The following is a 23,202-nucleotide window of genomic DNA, read 5'->3' as shown; positions in this document are numbered from 1 at the left end:
GTGGAGTTTGTTGAATGGAAATTAACATTAATTTGCTGTTAGTTACAGGATGAGGAGCGGAGACGGCAGCAGCAGCTAGAAGAGATGCGTAAACGGGAAGCAGAAGACCGAGCCAGACAGGAGGAAGAGCGGCGCCAGCAGGAGGAGGAGCGAGTCAGACGGGATGCCGAGGAAAAGGTTATGGCTCTCTGAGGGCAGCTAGCATTGCACCACGTTAGCCTGAGCGTAACCGATGGGCTGGGCAAAGCAGGCGAGAGATTCTGTGTCCCTTAAAATGCACAGGACGAAACAGGGCCTCGGTCCCCCAGCTTGGTTATTGGACCAAAAACTTTAGCCCGATCTTGCCCACCTACCTCTCTTGAACTGTCTCCAGATTCCCTTTTCCTCTGAGTTTTTTCTGTCAAACTTGCGAACTCTTCAGCCTGTTTAGTCGTGAGCTTCTTTGCCACAGGTCGGCTCAGTCTGGGCCCTGACCTTCCTGGACGTGGTCCAGCCCATTAGTGTGCAGATGTGTTTGCTCACTTGTGTTCAGATTGGATTTGAGCCGTGGGAAGCAGCAGGAACGTAGAACACAGTCTGTTAACAGTGAGCATTTCAAATAGATTGCTTGCTGAAGTTACCCAACTCTCCCTGATGGTAAAGAGAGCAGAAGGCTTATAAAAAACATGGTACAAGGAAAACTTAACTTAGTATGTAATCTGATAAATATTCTGAGTTATTACTTTGTTTCCATATGTGGGCTTTTTAATTCAAGTAATCCTTTCAGTTGAAGTGACAACTCATTTGACCTATTCTGGAAAACGGGAACTCGGCAATGCCGTCCTCCGGACCCTCTCCGTGTGCGCGCAGCCGAGCCTCCCGAGGGCATCGCCTGTGCCTGGACGTGGTCTGGGAGAAGCCGCTCTTCTGTTACTTCCCTTCTGTGAAGGCGGAAGCTTGGAGCACCACCACTTCTGATAGGGGAAGCTTTAGTTTTTATTCCTAATTCCTTCTTTGATAGTCCAGTGAACTGTATTAACAGAGCGCCCTCCCCGCCCCCGGGAAAGAACTTTGGGGGAGCTTTTTATAGTGACGCGATCTGTTAGGGTGCGTTACAAGCAGAGTGAGGTTGACAGAAACGATGAGACTCGCTGACGTGGACTTAGAACACATAGTGTGCGCACACAGTGTGTTGAAATCAGCACTTTCCCCTGTGTAGACGTTACCGTGCCCAGAGCCTGTCGCCACATTGTCTGCGTGTCTGCACGGCTGGGAGTCTCTTGGAGACCCTGTGCCCAGGGCTAGGCTCCCCTCGAGGCTTTGGCTAGGGTAGCGGTACGTCAGTCGGTGCTTTTCTGAGGAAATCAGGTTTCCAGAAGTGGAGCCAGTAGAGCTCGGGTTTCACGGTCTGTTCTGTGGCTGTTGGGAAGGATGTGCTCCCGGGCCCCACGTCCCCCGCTGTCCCAGGCTCTGCCCGGAGCGCTCTGCCTTCCCTGGAGGCCTGCAGGCCTGCTGTCTGCAGGCTGGTTAGGTGCGGCCGCGCCCCGTGCCGTAGCTGGGCAGGCGGCCACCCCAAGCGCAGCGCACGCTGGACAGGGCCAGGCTGCCTTCGCCGTGCCGAGAGGCTCATGGGTGGCTCGGTTTTTCCGATGTGCGTTCCCACAGCTCACGATCATGTCAGACTCACCTGTGTCTCAGTAACTGCTTCTATAATTGAGTGGTCAATGTAAAAAGAAGCTGAATAACCTATTTTTTATACAGAATACCCAAAATTGATGGGTTTGCTTTGTCCTGGGACAAGGTGACATTCATTTGTTGGGTAGAAAGCACCTTCCCGGGTCGTGTGATTCTCTCTCTCTCAGCATAACTCAGAGAGGACGTTCGTTCCCCCTAAACTGTCCCCAAGCAGCTGCCCTCCGTGTGATGCTAGGAGTCCTGACAGCTCCCCGCAGAGCCCCAGGGCCCTTCCAGAGTCCATTCCCCACCCCAAGAGAACACTTATTTTGCGTAGAAAATAAGGTTAAATGTCTTTCGTTTAGGATGCCTCGACGTAGAGTAAGAGGAGAAATGGAGAAGTCAGGTCCAGGGCCGGGATTGGGGCTGGCATTCGTTCTTAGAGTTTTCTCCCTCAGGAGGCAGAGCGCTGGCTGTTGTGTCTCCACTGTGTGTGCGCGTGGGGATGGCCCAGGAGGGAGCAGGGAGGAAACGAGCATTCCGACTGAAATGGGACTGCTCACTTTTATCCTGATGCCAGCAAGGTCCCAAAGTTAGGTCTCTTTGGTGGAATGAATGTAAATTTCATCGCTCCCTTCTGCAGCCTTAACCTCAGTCAGGTTAAGGCAGGTTACTCTGTTTCTCTCTCATTCCCTTTCCTATTTACTTTTTTCTTGTGTTCTGAAACTATTGTCAATCTTTAACAAAACTGTGCTGTTATCTTTTTTAATGTTAAAATAATTTAACACTGTCAACTGTAGTTTGTACAGATGTATGTCAGAAAAAATGTACAGTGTGTGTCAAAATATATTTGAAAATCTTGTTGCTGTTGCTATTAATGCCTGCCTCTCTGATTTTGTGTCTGTCAGGGAGCGTATTAAGATTTGAAATAGAAATTAAGAACTGTGGGAAGCACGTTTGTTAGATTGCTGCTTTGGGAAAGTGAGTAATGTTTCTTACAGCTTGCGGTTTCCTATTAATTTCCTTCTGAGTAACAAAATCACCCAGATGACTCGACCCTCTGAGGAAGGGTGCCTTCTGGACGCGGGGGGTCAGTGAGAGCGCAGACGAGTTTGCGCTCCTAAGGTGTCGCCTGTAGAAAGCCAGGGGTAGCCTATTTTTGGTTTTGTCTTGTCTTTACACTCAGCAGTCACAGGTAAGTTAATCTCCCACCAGAAACTGAAGGACAAAGAGAGACAGACAGACGGAGCGGCAGAGGAGGACTGAGAGCTAGTGGGATAGCGGGATGGGGACGGATGTAGTGGCTGGACGCGCTGCCCCAGGACCTGAGCGCTCGGCCGTGTGTCCCCTCCTTGGAGTGCACACCAGGTGGCTCCGGAGCAGGGTGAGCGCACTTGGAGTCTCAGGAGCGCCCGGTGCCAGGTCTCTCTGCCCGTTTCCGTCACAGCAGTCATGTTAACCCTCCACCTTCCCAGGATCCGGTACCATCGCTGGGGGCTGAGGGTGAACACGTCCTTGCGGGCCGTGCGGGTGGGCAGCGGTCCCCCCACCCTGACCTTTGCGCTTTTTCTATTCCCGCCTGCAGAGGCGACAGGAAGAAGGGTATTACAGCCGCCTGGAAGCCGAAAGGCGCAGACAGCACGACGAGGCCGAGCGCAGGCTGCTGGAGCCCGAGGAGCCGGGGCTGGGCCGGCCCCCCCTGCCGCGCGGCTACGAGCCGCCGCCCCCGTCCCCCCCGGCCGGCGCGCCCCCGCCCCCGCCGCAGCGCGGCGCCTCCTTCCTGCAGGCGCAGGCGCTGTCCCCCGACGCCCTGTACACCGCCAAGCTGGTCGCCTACGGCGAGGAGGAGGCGGAGGACGGCAGCCTAGCAGGTCAGCACCGGGGCGCCGGCACGAGCAAGTCTCCCGGGGCCCTGCCTCCCGCCGCGCCTCCGCTGCAGCCCCCGCGCCGGCCGCGCCCGGCCTCCGATGGCATCTTTCTCTCCAACTCATTCCAGCCGCCCTCGGCCAGCGCCAACAGTACTGCTCACGAAGCAGGCCAGCCCCCGCCCCCTCCAAAAAAGCCAGGCGTCCGCGCGCCCAGCCACTCCCGGGGTCGAGGTAAAGAACGGACCGGCCGGCTCCTCGGCCCGACGGCACCCTGGAGCCGCGCCTCCGCCCTAGGGCCGCCTGTGATCGGCGCTTGCTCTGGGGTTCGATCTCACCTGATCGCTAGTCTCGGCGTGGTGGTCTCCCTCTGTTCCGATCGATCGTAATGTCTGTGCTCGCACTCTCTCAGGGAAACACACCTCAGTACTCCGATTGCTTCTTTCCTTTAAAGAATTCGATTTTTGGATTGGCCGGCGGCAATCACTCCCCTCTGTTACTCCTCAGACCCTTGAAGTACTGTTGGTCTCGGTCTTCATCTCTGCCTCTTCAAATAATCCTTCTATTTGGAGGAACAACACCCTTTTCACGCATTTTGGTGTCTAAAGATGGTAGTGTCACAGTTAGGTGTTCAGTTCCCGTCATTTAACTTAAGTAGAACCCGTGCTCTGGGATCAGCTGCCACGTGGCAGTGGCTTGTGAGCTGACTGCTGCGTCTGGTGGTCTGGGTGCAGCAGTGGGCGTGCTCTGCTGAGCGGGGTTAGTGGCCCTGCTCAGGGTGAGCTGCCCCGCCAGGGCCAGAACCTGGTCGCTGTGGAACGGCTCTTTCCCCTGACTGGTGTCATTCCTTCCGGCGCCTTCTCGGAGCTCACAGCGCGAACAGCCAGCCCGCAGTGTAGGCGTGCAGCTGGAACCCGCTGGTTGTAGTCCTTCCTGCCAGCTGCAGAGCGCCACAGCGCTCCTGCCTCTGCCTGGACTCGGGGCTCACTGTGCAGCCAGTGGGCAGTTCGTGAGACAGCCCCGAAAGTAGTACTTCAAAAGGTAGCTGAATTAGAAGGAATCCCATTTCAGACTAGGCCTGCTGCTCTAAACAAACCTGCGATGCTGGCAGTAAACGAGTGCAGGAGTCTGACAGATGGGCTCACAGCAGTTCCAAGAGGAGCTGAATCTTCATAACTCACGTAATCGCGACTCACGTAACAAATGAGTTTTGCCGGGATCTTTCTTCCCACCTGAGCCAGAGCTTTGATGCTCTTCAAAGGTTCAGAATATAATAATATTTAGGTTGAGTCACTCAGAAGCCAAAATTAAATCTTTTTTTACAATTTCTGTTGTAAGTGTCTAGAGTGTAATACCTTCAGAGACACTTACGGAATAATAGTAATTTTTTAAATGAGATGCCATTGTTCTCCTTGCGTCAGATTACGAGCTGAACTTTAGATATTTTGTAAGCGTCATGACCCAAATAAATACGAGGTTGGTGACGGGGTGTTGTAGGAGGTGTCACTTCTAACCATCTTGGCTTTTCAGTCGCACCACTAACCCGTGTTTTATCTCACACCTAACACACCGCATAGGAGCAGGATAGACCCTGCATCTCATTGCTCGGGCCTCTGTGAAGACTTCCTTCGTAAAGTACAAGCTGTCTGCACCAAACGCAGAGGCATTCTGACCTTGCCATCCGCCATCTCACGACATTGCCGCGCTCCCGTGTGCCGCTCTCTGTCGTGAGCGCTCTGGGAAAGCATGCTTCTGCGGGCCGGACTTGCTCTCTTTCACTGGGTGCCGGAGGAACAGAATGGGGTGTGGAGTGGGATGGATAACGGCAGATTTCAGCCTAGCAGCACATTGAAAAATAGTCTTCACCAAAGTTCTTTGAAAATCATTTGAAATGTGTGATATTGATTCATATATTGTCAGCTGACAGTATTTGATATTCTGATTAACTCTAAAAATTTTGAAAATTTTTAAGAATTGATTTTTACCAGTGGAAGAAGCAAGTATCATTCTTAAAACAAAGCTCAAAAGATACATTTTTAAAAACAAACAAAATGAAGAAAAAATTTAGAATTAAAATTGAGAAAATTCCACCGTGCAAAAATAAATTGTCCGAAGGCCCGCTGTGGCTTCCTTTCAGTTGGAGATGTGTTTCTCGTTCATCTTTTGAGTCTTTGCCGAGGGTGCCCTCTGATAGCGTGATTCTAGGAGCCCTGCTCTGAATAACAAGGAAAGATGCAGTGCACAGAGGGGTCGTTGAGCCTTAGCTGAGCTCTGCCGCACGTGTGGCAGGTGTGTTCTTTGTAGCAGGTCCTGTTATGGAGAAAAGAAACGCAAAAATTTGTCTCTGTGCAACTTGTCTAAAAGGGATAATTTTAATGTTGAAACTTTGTAATAATCTTGTGGCCTGTTTAATCCAGTACACAATACTGTCAGTGTTCATTGAAGATTTTGACCATTTATTTCTACAGCCCGTGCTCTTGGAAGCAAAAGACTTTTCAAGTGTGAAATTTTCTTTTTCTTGCTGCTGTTACACTTAATAGAAATGTATTAATGCTAATTTAATACATTATTCTTTTAATATGTCATCCGTGCCACTGTAGTCTTATATTTGGGTGCATTTATGAAACTCTTATCTGCATCATTTCTTTTGACCTTCAACAACCCTGGAGTAGACAGGGCAGGTGGTGGTGTTACCAGACAGGTCGATGTCACTCCTTGTTCTTACTTGCCAGCCACAGGTCGAGCTGGGGCCGCAGGCCAGAGGGGTGCACAGTCTCTCTCTTCTCTCACTCCGTGCTGCTGGGGTCTTGTTTTATTTTGTCTGTGATTTCATATCTCCTGCACTAGTATCAAACCCTAGGGTTTTTTGGTAGCTTGTTTGTTTAAAACGGGTTTTTTTTGTTTTAATAATTATAGTCACTTATATATTTTTTTTCTTTTTGGTGAGGAAGATTGGCCCTGAGCTAACAACTATTGCCAGTCGTCCTCTTTTTTTCTTTCTCCCCAAAGCCCCAGTACATAGTTGTATATCCTGGTCGTAAGTCCTTCTATTTCTTCTACATGGGACATGCCTCAGCATGGCTTGATGAGCAGTGTGTCGGTCCATTGCCCAGGCCCCGAACTGGCGAACCCCCAGCCACCTAAGCAGAGTCTGTAAACTTAACCACTCTGCCCAGGCCTGGCCCCTATAGCCACTCATTCTGAGAAAAGATTTGGTGGCTGTCCTGAGAAGTGGAACTTCAGTCATGTGATTACTTCTTAATCTTTGGGCTATATTTGCTCTCAGTGATTTTGCAAGAAAATTCTTAGTGTCTGGAGTGTCTGAAAAGTTTTGCTAGCTCCCCATTTAAGTCAGTCTTTGTGGACTTTTCTTCCGAATTCCTGATAGTTACGCATTTTGTCTGATTTGGACTTTTCGGCTGTTACTGTCTGAGACCTGTGTGTGTCTCTGATGCCGGAGGACAGCAGGCCAGGCCCTCAGCCCCATGTGACGGTCGTGGTTGGATCACTCAGGCCACTTAGGGACGTGAGATTAAGATTGATGGACCTCTGGTCTGATTTGAAGAGGCTTCTGCTTCCTTTATTCAGTAGTTAAAGATGTCTCATGGCTTCTATGGGCACTGCATCTTTATCAGGAGCAAAGTTTGGGAAATGACGCAAGCACTTTAACTTTGACTTCTTCTTTTATGGAAAAGGACCAAACTCTTACACGGGATCTGCTGGGACAGCCCTCGGTGCCCATGATGCTCATCGGGATTCAAGAGAGAGACTGTCCAAAAGGTATTTACAGTTGTCCTAGACAAGTGACTTCATCGGAATTGGTTTCTTTTTTCCTTCCCCTCGCCATGTTTGTGTGAGGCTGGATTCAAACTTCAGAGACATCATCAGCCCAGATGCTGCTCATTGTACAAAACTATGAGCGTCCATGCTGTGTGTGTATCTTGTGTTGCTGGAGCAATTCTGTTTCAGACAGTGGGGAGGTACCAGGCTTTCTAGTCAGAACTTAAGAAGCAGCTGGGCCTGCTGCTGTTGCTTCCCCTAGATAAGGTCGAAAGTTCTCCAGCAGTGTCCAGGGGCCCCGCTGGGCTGCAGAAGGCCGGCGCCCATGTCACAGGCAGGGGCCCTGCTCGGCTGCAGAAGGCCAGTGCCGATGTCACAAGCAGTGGCGTGAGCTAATCCAGAAAGCCCTCCTATATCCCTGCAGCTTGTTAAGTTCGCTGTGTTGATGGACGTCCTCAGACGCACACAGGATTCATTACAATGTTCTGTCCTCTTCAGCTAAACTTAACACTTGGGAATTCCCTGCACTCCTATGGGAATTTGAAGTTGAAGTTACTGGCTTTTTGAGAGTCACATGTGACTGGAGAAAGTTAACATTTTAGTAAGGAGAACACTTTGCCTTTTTCTGCATGTGTTTAAATACAGCCCCAGTAAGTTTCACTAAAGGTAGAGGGTCGTGGCACGATTAAAGAATGAGTCTCTCTCACAGGAGGTCTCACTGAGCTGCCCGCTGTGTAAACTTAGCTCCTTGTCGACAGGCTGTGTCCATCTTGACCAATAATCTTGTGCATTTCCCCCTAATGCAGCCAAGACGCAGATGCACCTGGAGGTTCTGGGGCCCCTGAAAACTTGACCTTCAAAGAACGCCAGCGCCTCTTTTCACAAGGTCAGGATGTGTCCAATAGAGTCAAAGCGTCTCGGAAGTTGACAGAGCTGGAGAACGAGCTGAACACCAAATGAGGAGGGGGGCGCTGCGGGCAGGGCTTGGAGACGGGAGAGGAGGCTGCGTCCCCAGGTCCCCACCGCTGCCTCCACAATGTCAGGATGGAGACGTTCCAGTTCCGAGGAATTCTATTTTATTTTGCCGAGAGATTGTCCTTTCTACAATTTAAATACTAATTTCCTAAGTCTCTGACTCACATAAAGGTAACTTTTTTTTAGTTTCTTTTCTGGAGTCTGAGTTTGAAAGGGGACAGAATGAAGGGCCGTAGAAGATAATGAAATGTTTCTCCTCCCGTCTCTTCCCCAAGGAGCACAAAGAAGTTTCATTTCTGTTCTTTCTCAAAGACTTTCTTTTAGCTCACGCAGAATAGCTTGAACCACCCAGACTATCGTTTGCACTATTTAGTAGCAACTGCACACTGTTCTCGGGACGAGTCAGGTCTCGCCTCCCCGGGGAGAGGGCTTGCGAGCACGTGCTGTCTGTACGTCGAGCGCAGCCCACGTGGCAGCCCCTCTGGTCTCTGCGTGGTCACGACGCAGGAGGACGATGCGCACCAGAGACTTTGCTCCATCTCATTCCTTGCAGGTACACGCCCGCCTGATCAATGCTAAACGTGTGATTGGAAAGAATTTCTCCAAGAAGAAAATGTTGAGGATTTAAACTTAGGAAATTTTATTTTTATAAATATCAGATTATTGTTAGACTAATAAATCATTGGTGATTTTGAAGATGGCAGTTAAGTTAGAAAGTTAACTAAATATTTCAGGTATTCTAAGGGAATCTGTGAAAGAAGATGTCCTTAGCCGCACGGTGTTGCTGTGAATAGGAACGAAAATACCTGAGAGGAACCGAGATTAGCAGCTGACACTCCAGCACAGCTGTTGTTAGAGGTTTTAAATTTGCAGCACTAGATTTCCCTTGGTATGCTGTCAGGGAGCGGAAGGGTTCAACTGCATATGACATCTGTAATTTAAATATTGTAAGAATAACTCATGGCAGTTCAAGCTATTTTTTTACACTCTAATAGAGTTATTTAATTTTCATTGTTGAATTATCAGTCACACTGTCATTTCTTCAGCTATGGCTATGTAGCTGACGTTGGGGAGATGGACCTCACTTTGTTTATGTTGTGATGTTAAAATGGTAAATTACTTTGTGATTACGAGCACATTTTCTATTTGACAAAGCCCTGCTGTGGGGTCTGGGTGATTTTCCTGTACCGTATTGTTCTCTTACAGCTGTGTATGTTCAGAGAACGTACACACTTTGAAACAGAAGAGGAAGAGGCTTTCTGGCCTTACGATCACTTTAATGAGAGTTGTATGAGGAATCATTAAAATGCGAGTGTAAATATTTTTGTGTCAATCAGGGTTCTTATTTGGAAGTGTGCTTTTACTGTTTCCCGTGTTTAAGTAAGAGTAAAATGCAAGGAAGGACCGGCGTGCTGGCTCCATGCACGCGGCAAAGTGGGCTCCTCCCCGAGGCCTGGAGAGCGCTGGCCGCCTGGTGGGATGCGGCCCACCCCTTCTTTATGGAAAAAGATGCAGGAGAACGACTCTCCTGTTAATATGTGGAAAACAACAAATACACATACGTCCGCGCAAACGCATGTAAATAGCTACATCCAGGGACGTTTGTGTGTGTGCCTGTGAGCCCGTAACAGGAGGATTTGGCCATCCTTAGATGAGGTCAAATGTGAATACATGGGAAGTGCTTTTCCTGCCTGTGCGTCACTGTGGAAAACGTCACAACTGCTGTAGTGTCCCTTTCTACTGTATTTCATTTGCAGCCTATTTTTAATAAACTTTGTATGTATTTAAGTGTGTTTGCTGTTATTTTAATAGTGCTGACAAAGCTTGTATTAGTACTGTCAGCCCCCCACCCCTGGTCCATTGATTTGTTAAGCTGAGCGCCATTTCCGTGTCAGGCAGCATGCTCGGTTTGTGGGGAAGTGCCCTCTGTCCCCACCATGCAGCCGGACGTCACGAAGCTTCCAGGTCCCCCCGACCGTGGTCCCCTACACTCAGCCCCCAGACTTTTGTGACCTCTGCTCAGCACGTTAGCAATCCCCAGGGCCATTAGGACTCTCTCAGTGACGCTGTCACAGCATCGCCTCCTTGAATTCTTAAGCATGCCCAGGAGTTCGCAAATTGCATACACAAGATGTCCTGGTGAGATGTGTTTGAGGGTGGGGACCCCCCCCTGAGGTGGCTCACGTGGCGGGGTGCGTGATTACAGAAGAGCCAGGCCCATGCCGCGTGCAGATGGAACAGGGCCTCGGCTCAGCCCTGCCCCTCGGACACGCTTCCTCCTGTCCACGCACCAGCTGCGCGTCCCTGTGTCTAGCTGACCTTCTCTCCACGGCCTCTGGGCAGGAGTGCCGGGCTCGGACCGCGCCCAGCATTTCAAGACGACTTTGAGGAGGAGGCAGTGTCTCAGGGTTGTAGAAACTGGTGGAGATCTTTTTGGCAGAACCACGTGTTCACAAATTGAAACAGCACTTTTGGTATGGTTTTTTTTTTTTCTCTCCCCAAATCCCCCTAGTACATAGTTATATATTTTAGTTGTGGGTCCTTCTAGTTGTGGCATGTGGGACACCACCTTAGCGTGGCCTGACGAGCGGTGCCATGTCCGCACCCAGGATCCAAACCTGCAAAACCCTGGGCCGCCAAAATGGAGCGCGAGAGTGTAACCGCTCGGTCACGGGGCCGGCCCCTCACTTTTAGTATGTTTTAATGCCCAAAAGGGTACTTTAAAGTTTGGGGAGTCAAAAATTTAGAGTCTGGGGGCTGGCCCCAGTGGTGCAGTGGTTAAGTTCTCATGTTTCGCTTCAGTGGCCCAGGGTTTCACCTCTTGGGATCCCAGGTCAGGACCTATGCACCGCTTGGCAAGCCACGCTGTGGTAGACATCCCACGTATAAAGTAGCAGAAGATGGGCACGGATGTTAGCTCAGGGCCAGTCTTCCTCAGCAAAAAGAGGAAGATTGGCAGCAGATGTTAGCTCAGGGCTAATCAAAAAAAAACAAAGTGTCTGTATTAAGACTGATTCAGTCCCGTCTCAAGGCCGTAGTTCTGTTGCTCTTAGTGGAAGTAGTATTCTCTCCTACTGTGGTCTCTGTCTCTGGGGTCCTGTAAAAATCGCCGCGGGCACTTGACGGTGTCCTAGTTTGTGCCCTCGGACAGCGGTTTCCTCTGATTTACTGCATGGAAAACTGATTTCAGAAATTTATTTCCACGCTTACGGTAACATTAAGCCACAGCAAAAGTTAAATGGAATGACTTGCAGAGGGAAAAAAATGACAGCGCAAAAAGTGACAGGTTTCTCCTTCTAGTATTCATCCAATTTACTCAAAGAAGTCATGTAACCCTAAAAGACACATATTCGACTTGAATTGGGATATAAAAGACAATTTCTTGCACAGTTTATTCAACAAATACAATTTAAGAGTTCCTACTCAGTGTCGGGCACTGGGGACACGGTGGTCCCATGTAGCCCACAGCAGGTCTAGGAAGACAGAAAAGTTTGTGTAAACATACAGTTTAGCACTGGATTTGTTTAAGGGAGATGCACAGGGCACTTGGAGGGTTCAATGGAAAGATCCGGTGTAAATTGTGGACATGGTAGACCGTTTGAGAAAACGATGCTCCCTTTTGAGAGAGAAGACTGTTGCAGGTGGAAGGAAATCCCGGAGGCCAAGAGGCCGCCACCCTCAGAGAAGCCGTCAGGGAGCCCAGAGCCAAGGGCAGCGGGGCCTCGGGGACCGGGGTCCAGGGGGGTCTTAGTCACGATAAGAAGGTTTATATTCTTCATGCAGCTTCCGGCCAGGTTTCGTAAAGCCACGTGAGGCCAATCAGTTTACTCCGGAGCGTAGCTGCGGTCCCCACACGGAGAAGGGACGGGAGTGGAAGGCTTCCGCCAGAGCCGCGGGACGACGCGGGCCTGGGGCTTCCCTCTAGCCACTCTGCAGTCCGGAAAGCTACGCAGGTGGTGGGGAGGATGACGGAGATGGAGGTGAAGGCTGAGCGGCCTGGGGCGGGCAGGGCACAGCACCGTCCCGAGTGGAGTTGGCAGAGGCTGTGACGCCAGAGGTGAGGCAGGCGGGATGGCTGCGCAGACAGCGCTCTCCCTTCAGACGAGACTCCGGGGCGCCGTCTTTCAGCTCAGCGGCAGTCCTCCCACACGTCTTCACTGGGTGAAGCCTTGTTTTTCCCTCGGCTTGTAAAACTTGTGTTTGATTTTTTTTTATGGAGACTACAGGTGCAAAGGGCCTCAACCTAAATTGGTGACAATGGTTCCAACTCCAACTTGAATTTTTTAAAATAATAGGATATTAAGTAACACCAGAAAAAGGGAGACGTGGAAAACACTAGGTAAGTAGGACAGCTTTAAAGGGGTCCTGCCTCCACCAATTTTCTTTCCATGGGAACAGGCCCCAAAATAGAACAAACTATCTGAGTCAAGCAAAATATGTAACGTGGTCTAAACAGTGTATCCAAAATTAGGAAAGTGAAGCATAGCTGGGGCGGGGGGGAGGGGGTGTTCTTGGTTGCTTTGATTTCTGTTCTTTAAGTATCAATACCTGAGTACTTGAATGTTACTAAGGTAAATGTGGAAACTGTCCAAAATTCTCCAAATCTCTGTGGCTATAGAGTTGGATGTATTGAAATGAACCTGTCTTTCCTGGTAATTTGTGATGTTCCCTGAAGACCGTTCTTTCAGGGGCTTTAAGTGATCTTTAATAAAATGAAAGCGATGGCTCAGCGAAGACCGAATGTCGCCGTCTGCTTATTTCCCTCTGAATAGGTCATTCAGATCTTCTCTCTCAGAAAGAATCCCTGTCTCCTGTCACAGCAAGACACGAGTGGAACACAGACAACGGGAAATCGGGATGAAGGAAGCGGGCACGCAGGTGTGAGAACCACGCAGGCTGACCGCCTCGTGCTGGGGTTTGCGTGTGGCTGTCAGCCTCTCGTCCTGCCCCTCGAGGGACTGGTCATGTCATCAGAACAGGAGCAAGATATGAGAGCCTTAAGGGAGAGTCTTCCCGGCACAAAGCTGGCACTGACAATGTTCTTGATGTGTCTGGGCTGAGCTCTCACATGCGCACGGGCCTCTGGCTCCCTCCAGAAAACAGCTCTCGGCTGGGCTGCCGACCGGAAGTGGACAGGAGATGGTTTGATCCCACTGGCTGGTGCTAAAGAGAACCGGGCCGGACAGCAGTTAGAGCCATAAAAGCCTTTTACTCAGGACCACTGCAGTAGGGGAAAAGAGACCTCGGTGTAGACAGGCTCAATTCCAAATACGGCGAGAACAGGTGTGCTCAGTGGATGGAGAAGCACTGAGGAGACATCATGGGTGTGGCCACGAGGAATGCCCGGACGAGGCCTGGTCGGGAAAGGGGTCCGAGGAGAGTGTCAGCGGGGCTGGGAGAAACTCAGAAATGTCTGCATTCTGCGGTGCTCGTTATCATCGGTCTCATCACGTCAGGTCGCCGGCTGTCAGTGCTTACCTGTCGCCTTCTCTGCTAAGTTGTAAGTCCTGTGACCACAGGGACCGAGTCTTTTTGCTCATCACTCTGGCTCCCAGCACGATGCCCGGCATACAGTACATGCTTAGTCTATATTTGCCACATAAAGTCAAGTGTGGACACTGAGGCAGTGATCAGGACGTGGCGTGTTAGAAAGCTCTGGAATGGGAGGTGGGAAACCTCGGTCGGCACTGACGACTGGCCCCGACCACACGTTGCCTCACCCCCTGGTGATGGGCTTCTAGGTTGCCTGCAACGCCCTGCTGCTAAAACCCATGCAAAATGCATCTCCTCTGAGGGGTCCCTTAGGCACCTGGGGGAGGCTCTAGGAGTGGGTTTGCTGGATCACGTGTGTGCACAGCACACACACACCATGCATGTGCACATCATATGTGTGCACATCACGCGTGTGCCTGTACTGAACCTCACCAGGCAGGGCCAGAAGGTGGTCCGTGGTGGCTTTGCCAGCCCCTAGGAGTGAGGAAGGAAACCTCTTGCCTTGCATCCCGCCAACACATGTGCTCGTGTTACACCTCTGTGACGCTACTCTTTTTTTGTTATTTGTCAAATTAAGGCAGTTTCTACTGATTGATCTGCTACGGAAGATGACGCCTTAGCTTGTTCACGGTGTCCTCGTTTCCGTTCCCCTGCCGCCTCTATTCTTGACTCCATCAGTTATTCTGCAGACAGTGCATTGGGCTCCTGTGCCTGCCAGACTGTCGTAGCTGCTGGGGATCCCTCAGCCCTGCCCTTCGGAGCCACGTGCTGCGACGGCCGATGAGCAGCAATGACTGTATAGCTCCGCGTCTGGTCTGCCAGGTGTGCCCAAGCCTGAGGACAGGCAGCAGGACAAGACGGATGTGGGTGCTACTTCATCGGGGAGGGTTGGATGACAATCCTGAAGGAGGGTGAGAGTGAGCCGCAGGCGTGTCTGGAGAGGTCGCGGGCAGAGAGAACCTCAGAGCAGAGACTGACGTGGGAGTGTACCTGGCTCCCCGAGGACAGGCCCAAGCTCACTGATCCTGGAGCCAAGTGGGAGGGAAGGGTCAGAGAGGAGCCGGACACCGAGGCAGGGGAGGGCGTGGACCACCGTGAGCTCTTTGGTTTTCATGCTGAAGGAAATGGGAAGGCGCTGGGAGGAGGTGATGGACTCCCATTTGTAAAACCACTCAGTTGAGACTAGACCGTAGACGGCTAGTGTAACGACCACGCAGTGGACAGAGGTGGCTTCACAGTGATGGGGTAGCAAGAACGGGCTGGTGCCGCCACTGTGTGCATCCAGCAGGATTTGTCAACAGACGGGATGTGAGAGAGAGAAAGGGCAGAGTGGATTCCAAGGTCCGGGTCTAGGTGAGCACAGCAGAGGGGCCTGGGCAGCAGGCCTGGCAGGGGACAGGGAGGCGGTGTGGACATCCACTGGGAGGTGCCATTCAGGCAGCTGGACCTCCAGGTCTGGAATTCAAGGAGAGGACGAGCTGGACACACACACCTGGACGTCGTCAGGGTTTAGATGGCATGTAAAGCTGCGAGACTGGAGACTGGCAGTGAAGACCGAGAAGGAGCCCCAGTGAGAAGGGGGAATCCCAAGGGAGGCCGGTGCCCTAAAGCCAAGTTCCAGAGTGTCTCGGGAAGGAGGGAGAGCCCAGCCATATGAAGTGACTCCCGGACTTGGCCGTGTGCCTATAATTGGCCGCTTTCCCTGTTTGGTGAGGAGCGGACCGGGAGCAGTGCTCATGGTTCCTGGGGAGCCTTGCTGTGCAGAGGGCAGGGAGGGGCTGGGGTGGGGAGGGGAACATGGGTGGGGGTGGAGCACTGGGGCCCCCTGTGCTGTGGGACCCATTCCCTTAGCGTGGGCACAGGAGACAACGGTGGGTGTCCCTGTGCTTAGAGCTCAGCTGTAAATTGTCACTTCGACCTCTATTCATGCCTGGCCCACCCTGCACAGGACCCTGGACTCTGCTAGGGAAGAGCATCCTCCCCAACTTTCTCTCTGCCTTGGCTCTTAGAGGCGGGGGGCCGGGAGGGTGTCCTGCCCCTTAGCCACCTCCCAGTCCTGCAGGCGGGGGTGGGCTGCTGGGAGAGGTTCTGCACCCAACCCTCCCACCCCTCCCTGTCACAGGCCAGGACGTCCCCAAGTCCCCCAGCCAGGTCTGCAGATGGCTGTGGCCCCTGGGGGGCCTGCCCGCCCCACTCCTGCCGCCCGCCTGTGCTGGCGGCTCCCATGAGCCCACCAGGCTTCCCCTCCCCGCGTCTCCTCCCCCACAGGCCTTGTCAGCCCCTGTCCTGTTCTCACCTACCTTCCAAGGTGTCCTCTACCCACAGGTGGAGCTCCCGTGGGGAGGGAAGGCACGTAACCCGGCAGATGGAAACAGGAAGAGGAGAAAGGGGAAAAAGTTAGGTACTTTGCACCCAAAGAGACTTGTAATTTAATGGCATTTGGAACACCCCCAATATTTAGAAAACTTTTCAAATTTAGCTCCTCCCCTCCCGCTCCCTCCTCCTACTCCCTCCCCTCTCCGCCGTTCCCCCAGGGCCCCCCCCCCCCGCGCCCCGTACTCCACCCCGCCCCCGCCGCGCCGCCGTTGGGCCCACGCTGAGCCACCTGTCGCACCTGTCGCCAGGACCCCGGGCCGCAGGCCAGGCTGCTGGCGATGCCGGCGCGGGGCGGGCGCTGGGCGGGTTTCTGGGAGCAGCGGGCGCGGCAGCTGCAGCGGCAGGTGCAGGTGAGAGGGCGGCCGGCCCACGGGGGCCTCCCCTCCGAGCCCGGGGAGGGCAGGGCTGGGCGCGCGGGTCTCCCGGGCTGTAAACGGCTCCCGCCCCGCATCCAGCATCGCTCCGCCCGCCTCCTCCGCCCGCCCTCCGGGCTTCCGCCTCCTGCTCTGGAAGGGCGGCGGCCTGTAGGGTCTGTTCCCCAACCCGGGCCTCACCCCACGCCACACTCCCACCCGAGGACCTCACCCACTCCCACCTGGGCCCTCACCGCCCTCAGGTGCTAAGTGGAAGAAGCCAGTCACACAGGCCCACATATCGTGTGATTCCATTTATATGAAATGTCCAGACTTGGCCAGTCTGTAGGAGGGAAGTAGGGTAGTGGTGTCCCAGGACTGGGGCAGGTGGGAGTTAGGGGTGATAGCCAAGGCTGTGGGTTTCTCTTTGGGGTGATACAAATATTCTACAATTAATCTTGGTGATGGTTGCACAACTCAATATACTGAAAGCTGCTGAATTGAGCACGTTAGATGGGTGAACTGTAGGTAGTGAATTTTGTCTCCATAAAGCTGTGGCTGGGGGCGGGCACGGACCCTGTGGTTGTCCAGGTGAGAGATGGCCCCATATTAGAATTACGTGGACTCGAGTGGGAATGTTCGAGAGACTTTTAAGAGGGAAAATTGACTGATGGCGGTGCAGAAAGTCAAGATGACTGCCAGGTTCTGGTTTGATAACCAGCCACAGAGATTGTTCTAAAATGATCCCAGGTCTCTGTGAGCTGCATGTCAGCCGCCGGAGGAGGAGGGCCCCATGGCTGAGCCCCCATCCTGGAAACGGGTGCCCTCCTCTCCCCCAAGCCCTCCAGTCACTGGCTGTCCCAGCATTTACCATAAATAGCTACTATTGAAACTCTTCAGCTGAAAACCCTGCAATGCCTTCCCAATGATGGAGGATGAAACACAACTTCTCCCCTGGCTGGGAGCCCCTCCCCCTGCACCCTGCTCTCCTCACCCGCTGTGCCCCAGCCTGGCTGACCTGCTCTCTGCTCCTGGACTTGCCAAGCTCATGCCGGCCTCAGGGCCTTTGCATGGCTTTTCCTTTGCCCAAGGTTCCTGTGGCTGGCTCTGAGGGCTCTCTTCCCTCTCTGGGAGCCGCCCTGTCTCTGTACTCACACCGCTCTGCTTGAGTTCTAGTGCTGCCACTGTCCCAGCTTATTAACTCCATCCACTGGCTCATCTCTTTTCCCCACCAGGATGCCAGCTCCATGCCTGACGTGCTCATTGCTGCACCCGCAGCACCCGGACTAGTGCCCAGCACAGAATTGGTTTCTAACACATGCCTTTTGAATAAATGAATAAAAGGATGGAAAGTAATTTGGGTGAGCGGGGTCCTCAGAGTGGCTCCTTTCAAACTTTGCTGTGCGTGCAGGTCACCTGTGTGCACCTGCATGCAGACAGGATGAAAATGCAGACTCTGGTCGACTCGGGGTGGGAGCGTCCAGGATTCTGGGCTTCTAGCAAGTCCTCAGATGCTCCTGGGGTCTGGGGACCACACTTGGAGCCACGGGGTCATAACACAGGGTCGGGGAGCGAGGCCCTCGGCATCAGAGGGGCCCCCCGCTTCTGCTCCGGCTGACCTCTCCCTGCCGTTCTGTGCTTGCCTCCTGTCACCTGGTCCTCGCTCTGACGATGGAGGTTACCCTGACGCATGTCACGGTGGTTGACAACTCTCCTTTTGGATCCTTGGTTGTAGGCCAAAGAAGAGAGGATAGTCGAGCTGGAGACTGAAAATGCCATTCTTCACCTGAAACTGGCAGAGGTACTGTTCTCGCACGTCATGCACATGGGGTCGCGTGTGTCCCGCAAGTGGCAACCCGGTGGTAAAGTCCGTTTTCTGTCCTTGTAGAAGAAAGAAATTGACGGGGGTCCTTGTACTTTTCCTTTTTGCTGTCCCATCGAGCGGCGTGGATTCTTTCATTGATGTTTGAAGTGTCTTCTCCTACTGAACAGGTTTTTGTTCCAAATCCCTGTCTCTGTGCTGGAAGGGCTTTAGTGGGTAGTAAATTGACGAGGCAGCTGTGCATTTTTACAGCTTTGTTGAGGTATAATTTACGCACCGTGAATTCACCCCGTTTCCGTGTGCAGTCGCGTGTTTGGTGAATGTGTCGTTGCACAGCTGTCACTACAGTCAGCGTGCACCGTCACCTTCACCCCTAAAGATTCGCGTGCCGTTTCCCTTCTGCTTCCCCCTCCTGCCCCCAGTTCCAGGCAACCACCATCCTGGGCAGTTGGCCACTTTGACCTTCTGGGCTAAACCTTTGCCCGACTCTCCCCATGTCGTCTGTCCACCTCACCAAAAAAAAAGTCCCTGGAAGTCGGCTCTGCCCAGTCCTTCTTGCAGGTTTGCTCTTTACCTTTAAAAGGAAGGGCGTGCAAATGGAGAAGGCAAGGTGGCTGGCGATTCTCTGTGTTCTGAGACGGTTGGCCGTTGCTGCCTTTGGCAGGCTGAGAAGTGGCCCCCCAAAGATGGCAGGTGCCAATCCTGGAACCTGTGTATGTGACGTTGTCTGGAAAAAAGGTCTTTGCTGTCAGGATTAAATTTGAGATGAGGAGACGATCCTGGATTATCCTTGGGGCCCTAAATGCCGTCACAAGTGTCCTTATAAGAGGGAGGCAGAGGGAGATTCGACACACGGAGGAGAAGGCGACGTGAAGATGGGGCGGGGAGATGCGTGAAGACGTGAGCGACACAACCAGAGCCAAGGAGTGTCGGCGACCGGCCGCCAGAAGCTGGAAGAGGCCAGCAGGATCATCCCTTTGAACCTGTGGAGGGAGCCCGGCTCCTCCAGCACCTGGATTTTGGATGTCTGGCCTCCAGGACTAGGAGAGAATAAATTAATGTTGTGTTTTTGGTTTTTTTGAGGGGTGAGGAAGACTGGGCCTGAGTTAACAACTGGGCCAGTCTTCCTCTATTTTGTATGTGGGACGCCGCCACAGCATGGCTTGATGAGCCGGGTTTAAGTCTGTGCCCGGGATCAGAACTGGCGAACCCAGGGCCGCCAGAGTGGAGTGCTCAAACTCACCCATTACACGACTGGGCCGACCCCAAATTAATGTTGTTTCAAGCCTCTCCATTTGTGGCAATCTGTCACAACAGCCGTAGAAAACTGATATACCAGCATCAAATGACTCTTCTGAGTTCCTTGTCTTTAAATGACGACCCCTTTAGAATTCTCCTTAGAGTCAGGTCCAGGGGGTCTTCAGACTCCCCAGTCTCCTGAATCACCCGGTCAAGTTTCATTGGAAAAAATTAGTTGCAGCAAATTTCCAGATTAATTTAGGCCTGTTCATACTACGTCTTAAATTAAGTGAATATTAATTTACCCGTTCATCTGACCGGCGCTTCCAGGCGCATTTCTGCATGTGAATGCATGAAGGACCCCAGCCTGTCTGAGCCTGAGCACCCCTCACCACATCTCTACCGCGTCTCACCAATGCATTTTGCCCTGGGTACCAGAACCTTCGCCACAGGGCTTCAGAGGAGCGCTGACGAGGGAAGATGGGAACGGTGCTTGGTGGATGAGGCTGGTGTCCAGACAGCAGGACCCCATGCAGCCCAGGTCACCTGGTCCTCCACACACTAGTCCAAGAGACCCCTGCAGCTGTAGCTGCTGGAACCCAGTGTTTGGAGGAGTCGCACAGGCTGCAGGTCAGAGCAGACACAGATGACGGCCATTTACCACCTTCTGTCGGTCGGGGTGGCTTCAAAGCGCCAACAATTTTTCCAAGCATCTTTGAGATGCAATTGAAATTTTTTTTTACATTTAAGATCGTTAGGCATAGAATGCCAGATAAAGCCTGTAACGCTGTTGGCATTTGTGTTGTAAGTCCCCTATAGTCTTTTGCTCATTGAAAACAGGAAACCTTAATTTTTGTGGCCCGTACTTCCTTCCTCCTCGCTCACAGCCTCCGACCTCACAGCTCAGACCCTGTGAACCGAGATGGAGTGGACAGAGCGTGTTCAAATGACGGATCTGACACTACAGGCCTCTGCGGTGAAGCGGGTTCTCACCTGGACTGCCCAGGCCGTGCGGGGAGGGACAGCTGTCGCCCGCCGTGGGCAGAGTGGATGGTACGCAGTGGCTTTCTGCCTTCCCGCCCTCTGCAGGGTGGTTCATCCTTTCCAAAATTAATATCCCTCTTCTCAGGTTCTCACTGTCCTAAAATCAGCCCAGTGTCCTCTGCCTGATCACCAATGTGCTTATATTTACCCACTTTCCTCTTCAGTCTCCCCGTGTGTCCCTGGGTCTGTGTCACTCTGCCATCCGTGCGTGTTCCTGTGTCAGCACCTCAGGATAAGCTTTCTTTCTACTTCTCCTAAACCAGCCCTTGAAGCTCAGCCAGCCCCACTTTCCGTATAAGTTACTTGAATGCTCTGTTTTATTTTTCTCTGAATTGCTGTTGCACTTAGAGTCAACATCAGAGACTTTAGAATATAGTTTTTCATATTTAGATGTACATTGTTTTTTTTTTCCAGAGAGAATCTGAGCCTTATGAGTTTTGGGACTTTATTTTGGTTCAGTTTTTTCCTTAGTCAAAAGAAGAATAGATATAGTTCATCTCTCTCTCTCTCTCTCTCTTTTTTTTTTTTTGGTGAGGAAGATTTGCCCTGAGCTAACATCCATAGCCAATCTTCCTCTTTTTGCCTGAGGAAGAGTGGCCCTGTGCGTCTTCCTCTACTTTATATGTGGGACGCCATCACAGCATGGCTTGATGAGCAGTGTCTAGGTCTGCGCCCAGGATCCAAACTCACAAACCCCAGGCCACAGAAGTGGAGTGCACAAACTTAACCACTGTGCCACCTGGCCGGCCCTGATAGTTCATCTCTTAATGTCCCTTAATCTCTAATTTGCCGACAAATCTTTGCTCACTCTACCCTTGGTATCCACTACATTTAATACAGTGCTGGCTGCCCAACAGGTGTTCAGCGTATTCTTTATAATCCCCCTGATTGACAGGTTTCTCCTGAGCTTCCCTTTTTTATAATTTCTCTATTTAACTTGTTTACACTTCTGAAATTTTCCCATCAAGAGTAAATAGATTTTCCAACCTAATCAGTAGCCCTTCTCAGCCGCCATCTTTGAATCATGTTGACTCTCAGACGGATCACCAGTAATCTCGACCCAGCTCTTGGCATAGGAGAAGAATTGGGTTTCATGAGCATCAGAGCCAAAAGCTTCAGTAAAAAGAAAGCATTCATCCTGATAAATTGAGGTCCAGGGAAAACATTGATTTCAACCCCAGCGTGAGCCAGAAGGAATCCTTGATTCTCGCTATTGAAAAGAATGAGCAGGTTCAAAGAATATCATTGTGACAATATGGACCTTTGATTTAGCTTCTCCCCTGAAGATTTAGAGGGGAATATCCTAGGAGGTACAAGTGGGATCCTTCCAGGCCTTATCTCTGGTATTTAACTGCCATCTCCTGTCCTGTTGTAAAGATGAAGGAGGAGATTGAATGATATTAAAAGTTAACAAAAATCTCTTTCCCCTCCCTGCCCTCATGAGATGTTTTTGACGGAATTCATTTCTTTAAGTATCCTGTGGCTGTCCTCCTTTTAACGTATTGGGTGGAATTAAGTCCCAGGCTTGCCAAGGCGCCACAGAGCAACTGAGCCACGTCCAATAGAGTTGCTATCTGGGTTGTTTTATTTCCTTTCTGTCACCAAGGAAGAATTAATGCCTGCGTGGCTGTTTGCTGTTGTTTCAATGTGACAACAGCAATGCCTTGAATTTCCATATCACATTTCTTCCAAGCTCATCAATGCAAGAGAAGCATTTTCCGCCATCTTTGGCATGGAGGCAAAGTCTGCTGGATTGCCTTATATAAGTGTTATCCTGCCATCTTTGGCTTGGAGGCAAACTGGCTGGCTTGCGTTCAGAACCCAGATCTGTAACCCGGCCTTCCCACCTGGGCTTGCAAGGGGCTGCCACTGTCCAGATGACTGTCAGGTCGTCTCTGTCCATTATCTATTTTAGAATGAATAATTAGAGAACATTCAAATGCCAATCAGATTATGTTTGGCAACAGGGAAAGATATTAGTGAGAATTCAAGCAAAGAAAGCTATTAGTAGATTAATTAGACAAAAAAGACCAAACTGAGATTCCTGTTCATCGTGTGTTTCCATCAGGGCCTGAATTCTGCCAGAGGTGGCAGAGCAGACAGGAGAGAGGCAATTGCTTCCCCTGCAGCAAGACACCTGGAAGTAGGCTGACCGGGGCTGAAAGGCGCCTCCATCATGGGATCATAGCTCTCCACTCGGCCAGCTTTAGCCATTGTCTGTTTCCTAGACCAAGTAGCTGCCTACTATGAAGTGTATCATTGTCTCATGCTTCCAAGGTGGCTGCTGGGGCCCAGGTGACACATCACGATCAGGTAGTGGGAAGGAAGAAGGGTCAAGGAGACAGGGGAACATGCCTGCCAAGTCTGTCTTAAGTCATTTGCTCAAAGTCCTACCCAGTGACTTCTGCTGACATCTCACAGGCCAGAACTGGGTCGCATGGCCGTCCTACCTTTAGCGAGCCTGGGACATCTAGGTTTTAGCAGGGCCGTTGATAAACTAGGGGTTCTGATAGGAAGGAGGGAGGGGAAGCAGCTACTGGGTAGACAGCCAGTGGTCTCTGCTGTGATACAACTGACCTCTGCACAGAATCTTAGCAGTACT

At 51.7% G+C, this 23,202-nt stretch overlaps 2 protein-coding genes and 1 long non-coding RNA gene across 47 annotated transcripts in view; 2 read left to right on the top strand and 1 right to left on the bottom strand.

The window, feature by feature from the left end:
- The window catches only part of AFDN (afadin, adherens junction formation factor), a 139,849-nt gene extending 129,788 nt beyond the window's left edge, over window positions 1-10,061 (top strand). For 18 of the 36 annotated variants that reach the window (XM_070256370.1, XM_070256353.1, XM_070256363.1 and 15 more), the window contains 4 exons: window positions 43-177; window positions 3,239-3,752; window positions 7,214-7,298; window positions 8,105-10,061. In XM_070256370.1, the coding sequence (XP_070112471.1) occupies window positions 43-177; window positions 3,239-3,752; window positions 7,214-7,298; window positions 8,105-8,258 (888 nt within the window). In that variant the 3' untranslated portion in view covers window positions 8,259-10,061. The remainder of the gene's footprint in view (window positions 1-42; window positions 178-3,238; window positions 3,753-7,213; window positions 7,299-8,104) is intronic. The other 18 variants (XM_070256380.1, XM_023632877.2, XM_070256376.1 and 15 more) reach the window with 4 other exon arrangements.
- Window positions 10,062-11,633: 1,572 nt separating this feature from the next.
- Window positions 11,634-16,321, bottom strand: LOC138921649 (uncharacterized). The gene is made up of 2 exons (XR_011434391.1): window positions 16,067-16,321; window positions 11,634-15,307 (listed from the first exon to the last, which is right to left on the bottom strand). It is a non-coding gene; the product is annotated as an uncharacterized lncRNA (long non-coding RNA).
- Window positions 16,299-23,202, top strand: part of KIF25 (kinesin family member 25) — a 53,742-nt gene continuing 46,838 nt past the window's right edge. For 2 of the 10 annotated variants that reach the window (XM_023632901.2, XM_070256387.1), the window contains exons 1-2: window positions 16,315-16,492; window positions 18,231-18,296. In XM_023632901.2, coding sequence (XP_023488669.1) covers window positions 16,421-16,492; window positions 18,231-18,296 — 138 coding nt within the window. In that variant the 5' untranslated portion in view covers window positions 16,315-16,420. Of the gene's footprint in view, window positions 16,493-16,566; window positions 16,672-18,230; window positions 18,297-18,383; window positions 18,488-23,202 lie in introns of those variants that run through there. The other 8 variants (XM_070256388.1, XM_070256383.1, XM_070256389.1 and 5 more) reach the window with 6 other exon arrangements.

This window comes from Equus caballus, chromosome 31, assembly GCF_041296265.1.
Source record: "Equus caballus isolate H_3958 breed thoroughbred chromosome 31, TB-T2T, whole genome shotgun sequence".
Taxonomy (NCBI): domain Eukaryota; kingdom Metazoa; phylum Chordata; class Mammalia; order Perissodactyla; family Equidae; genus Equus; species Equus caballus.
The sequence above is the reverse complement of the archived record's forward strand: the minus strand, read 5'-3'. Positions and strand labels throughout refer to the sequence as shown.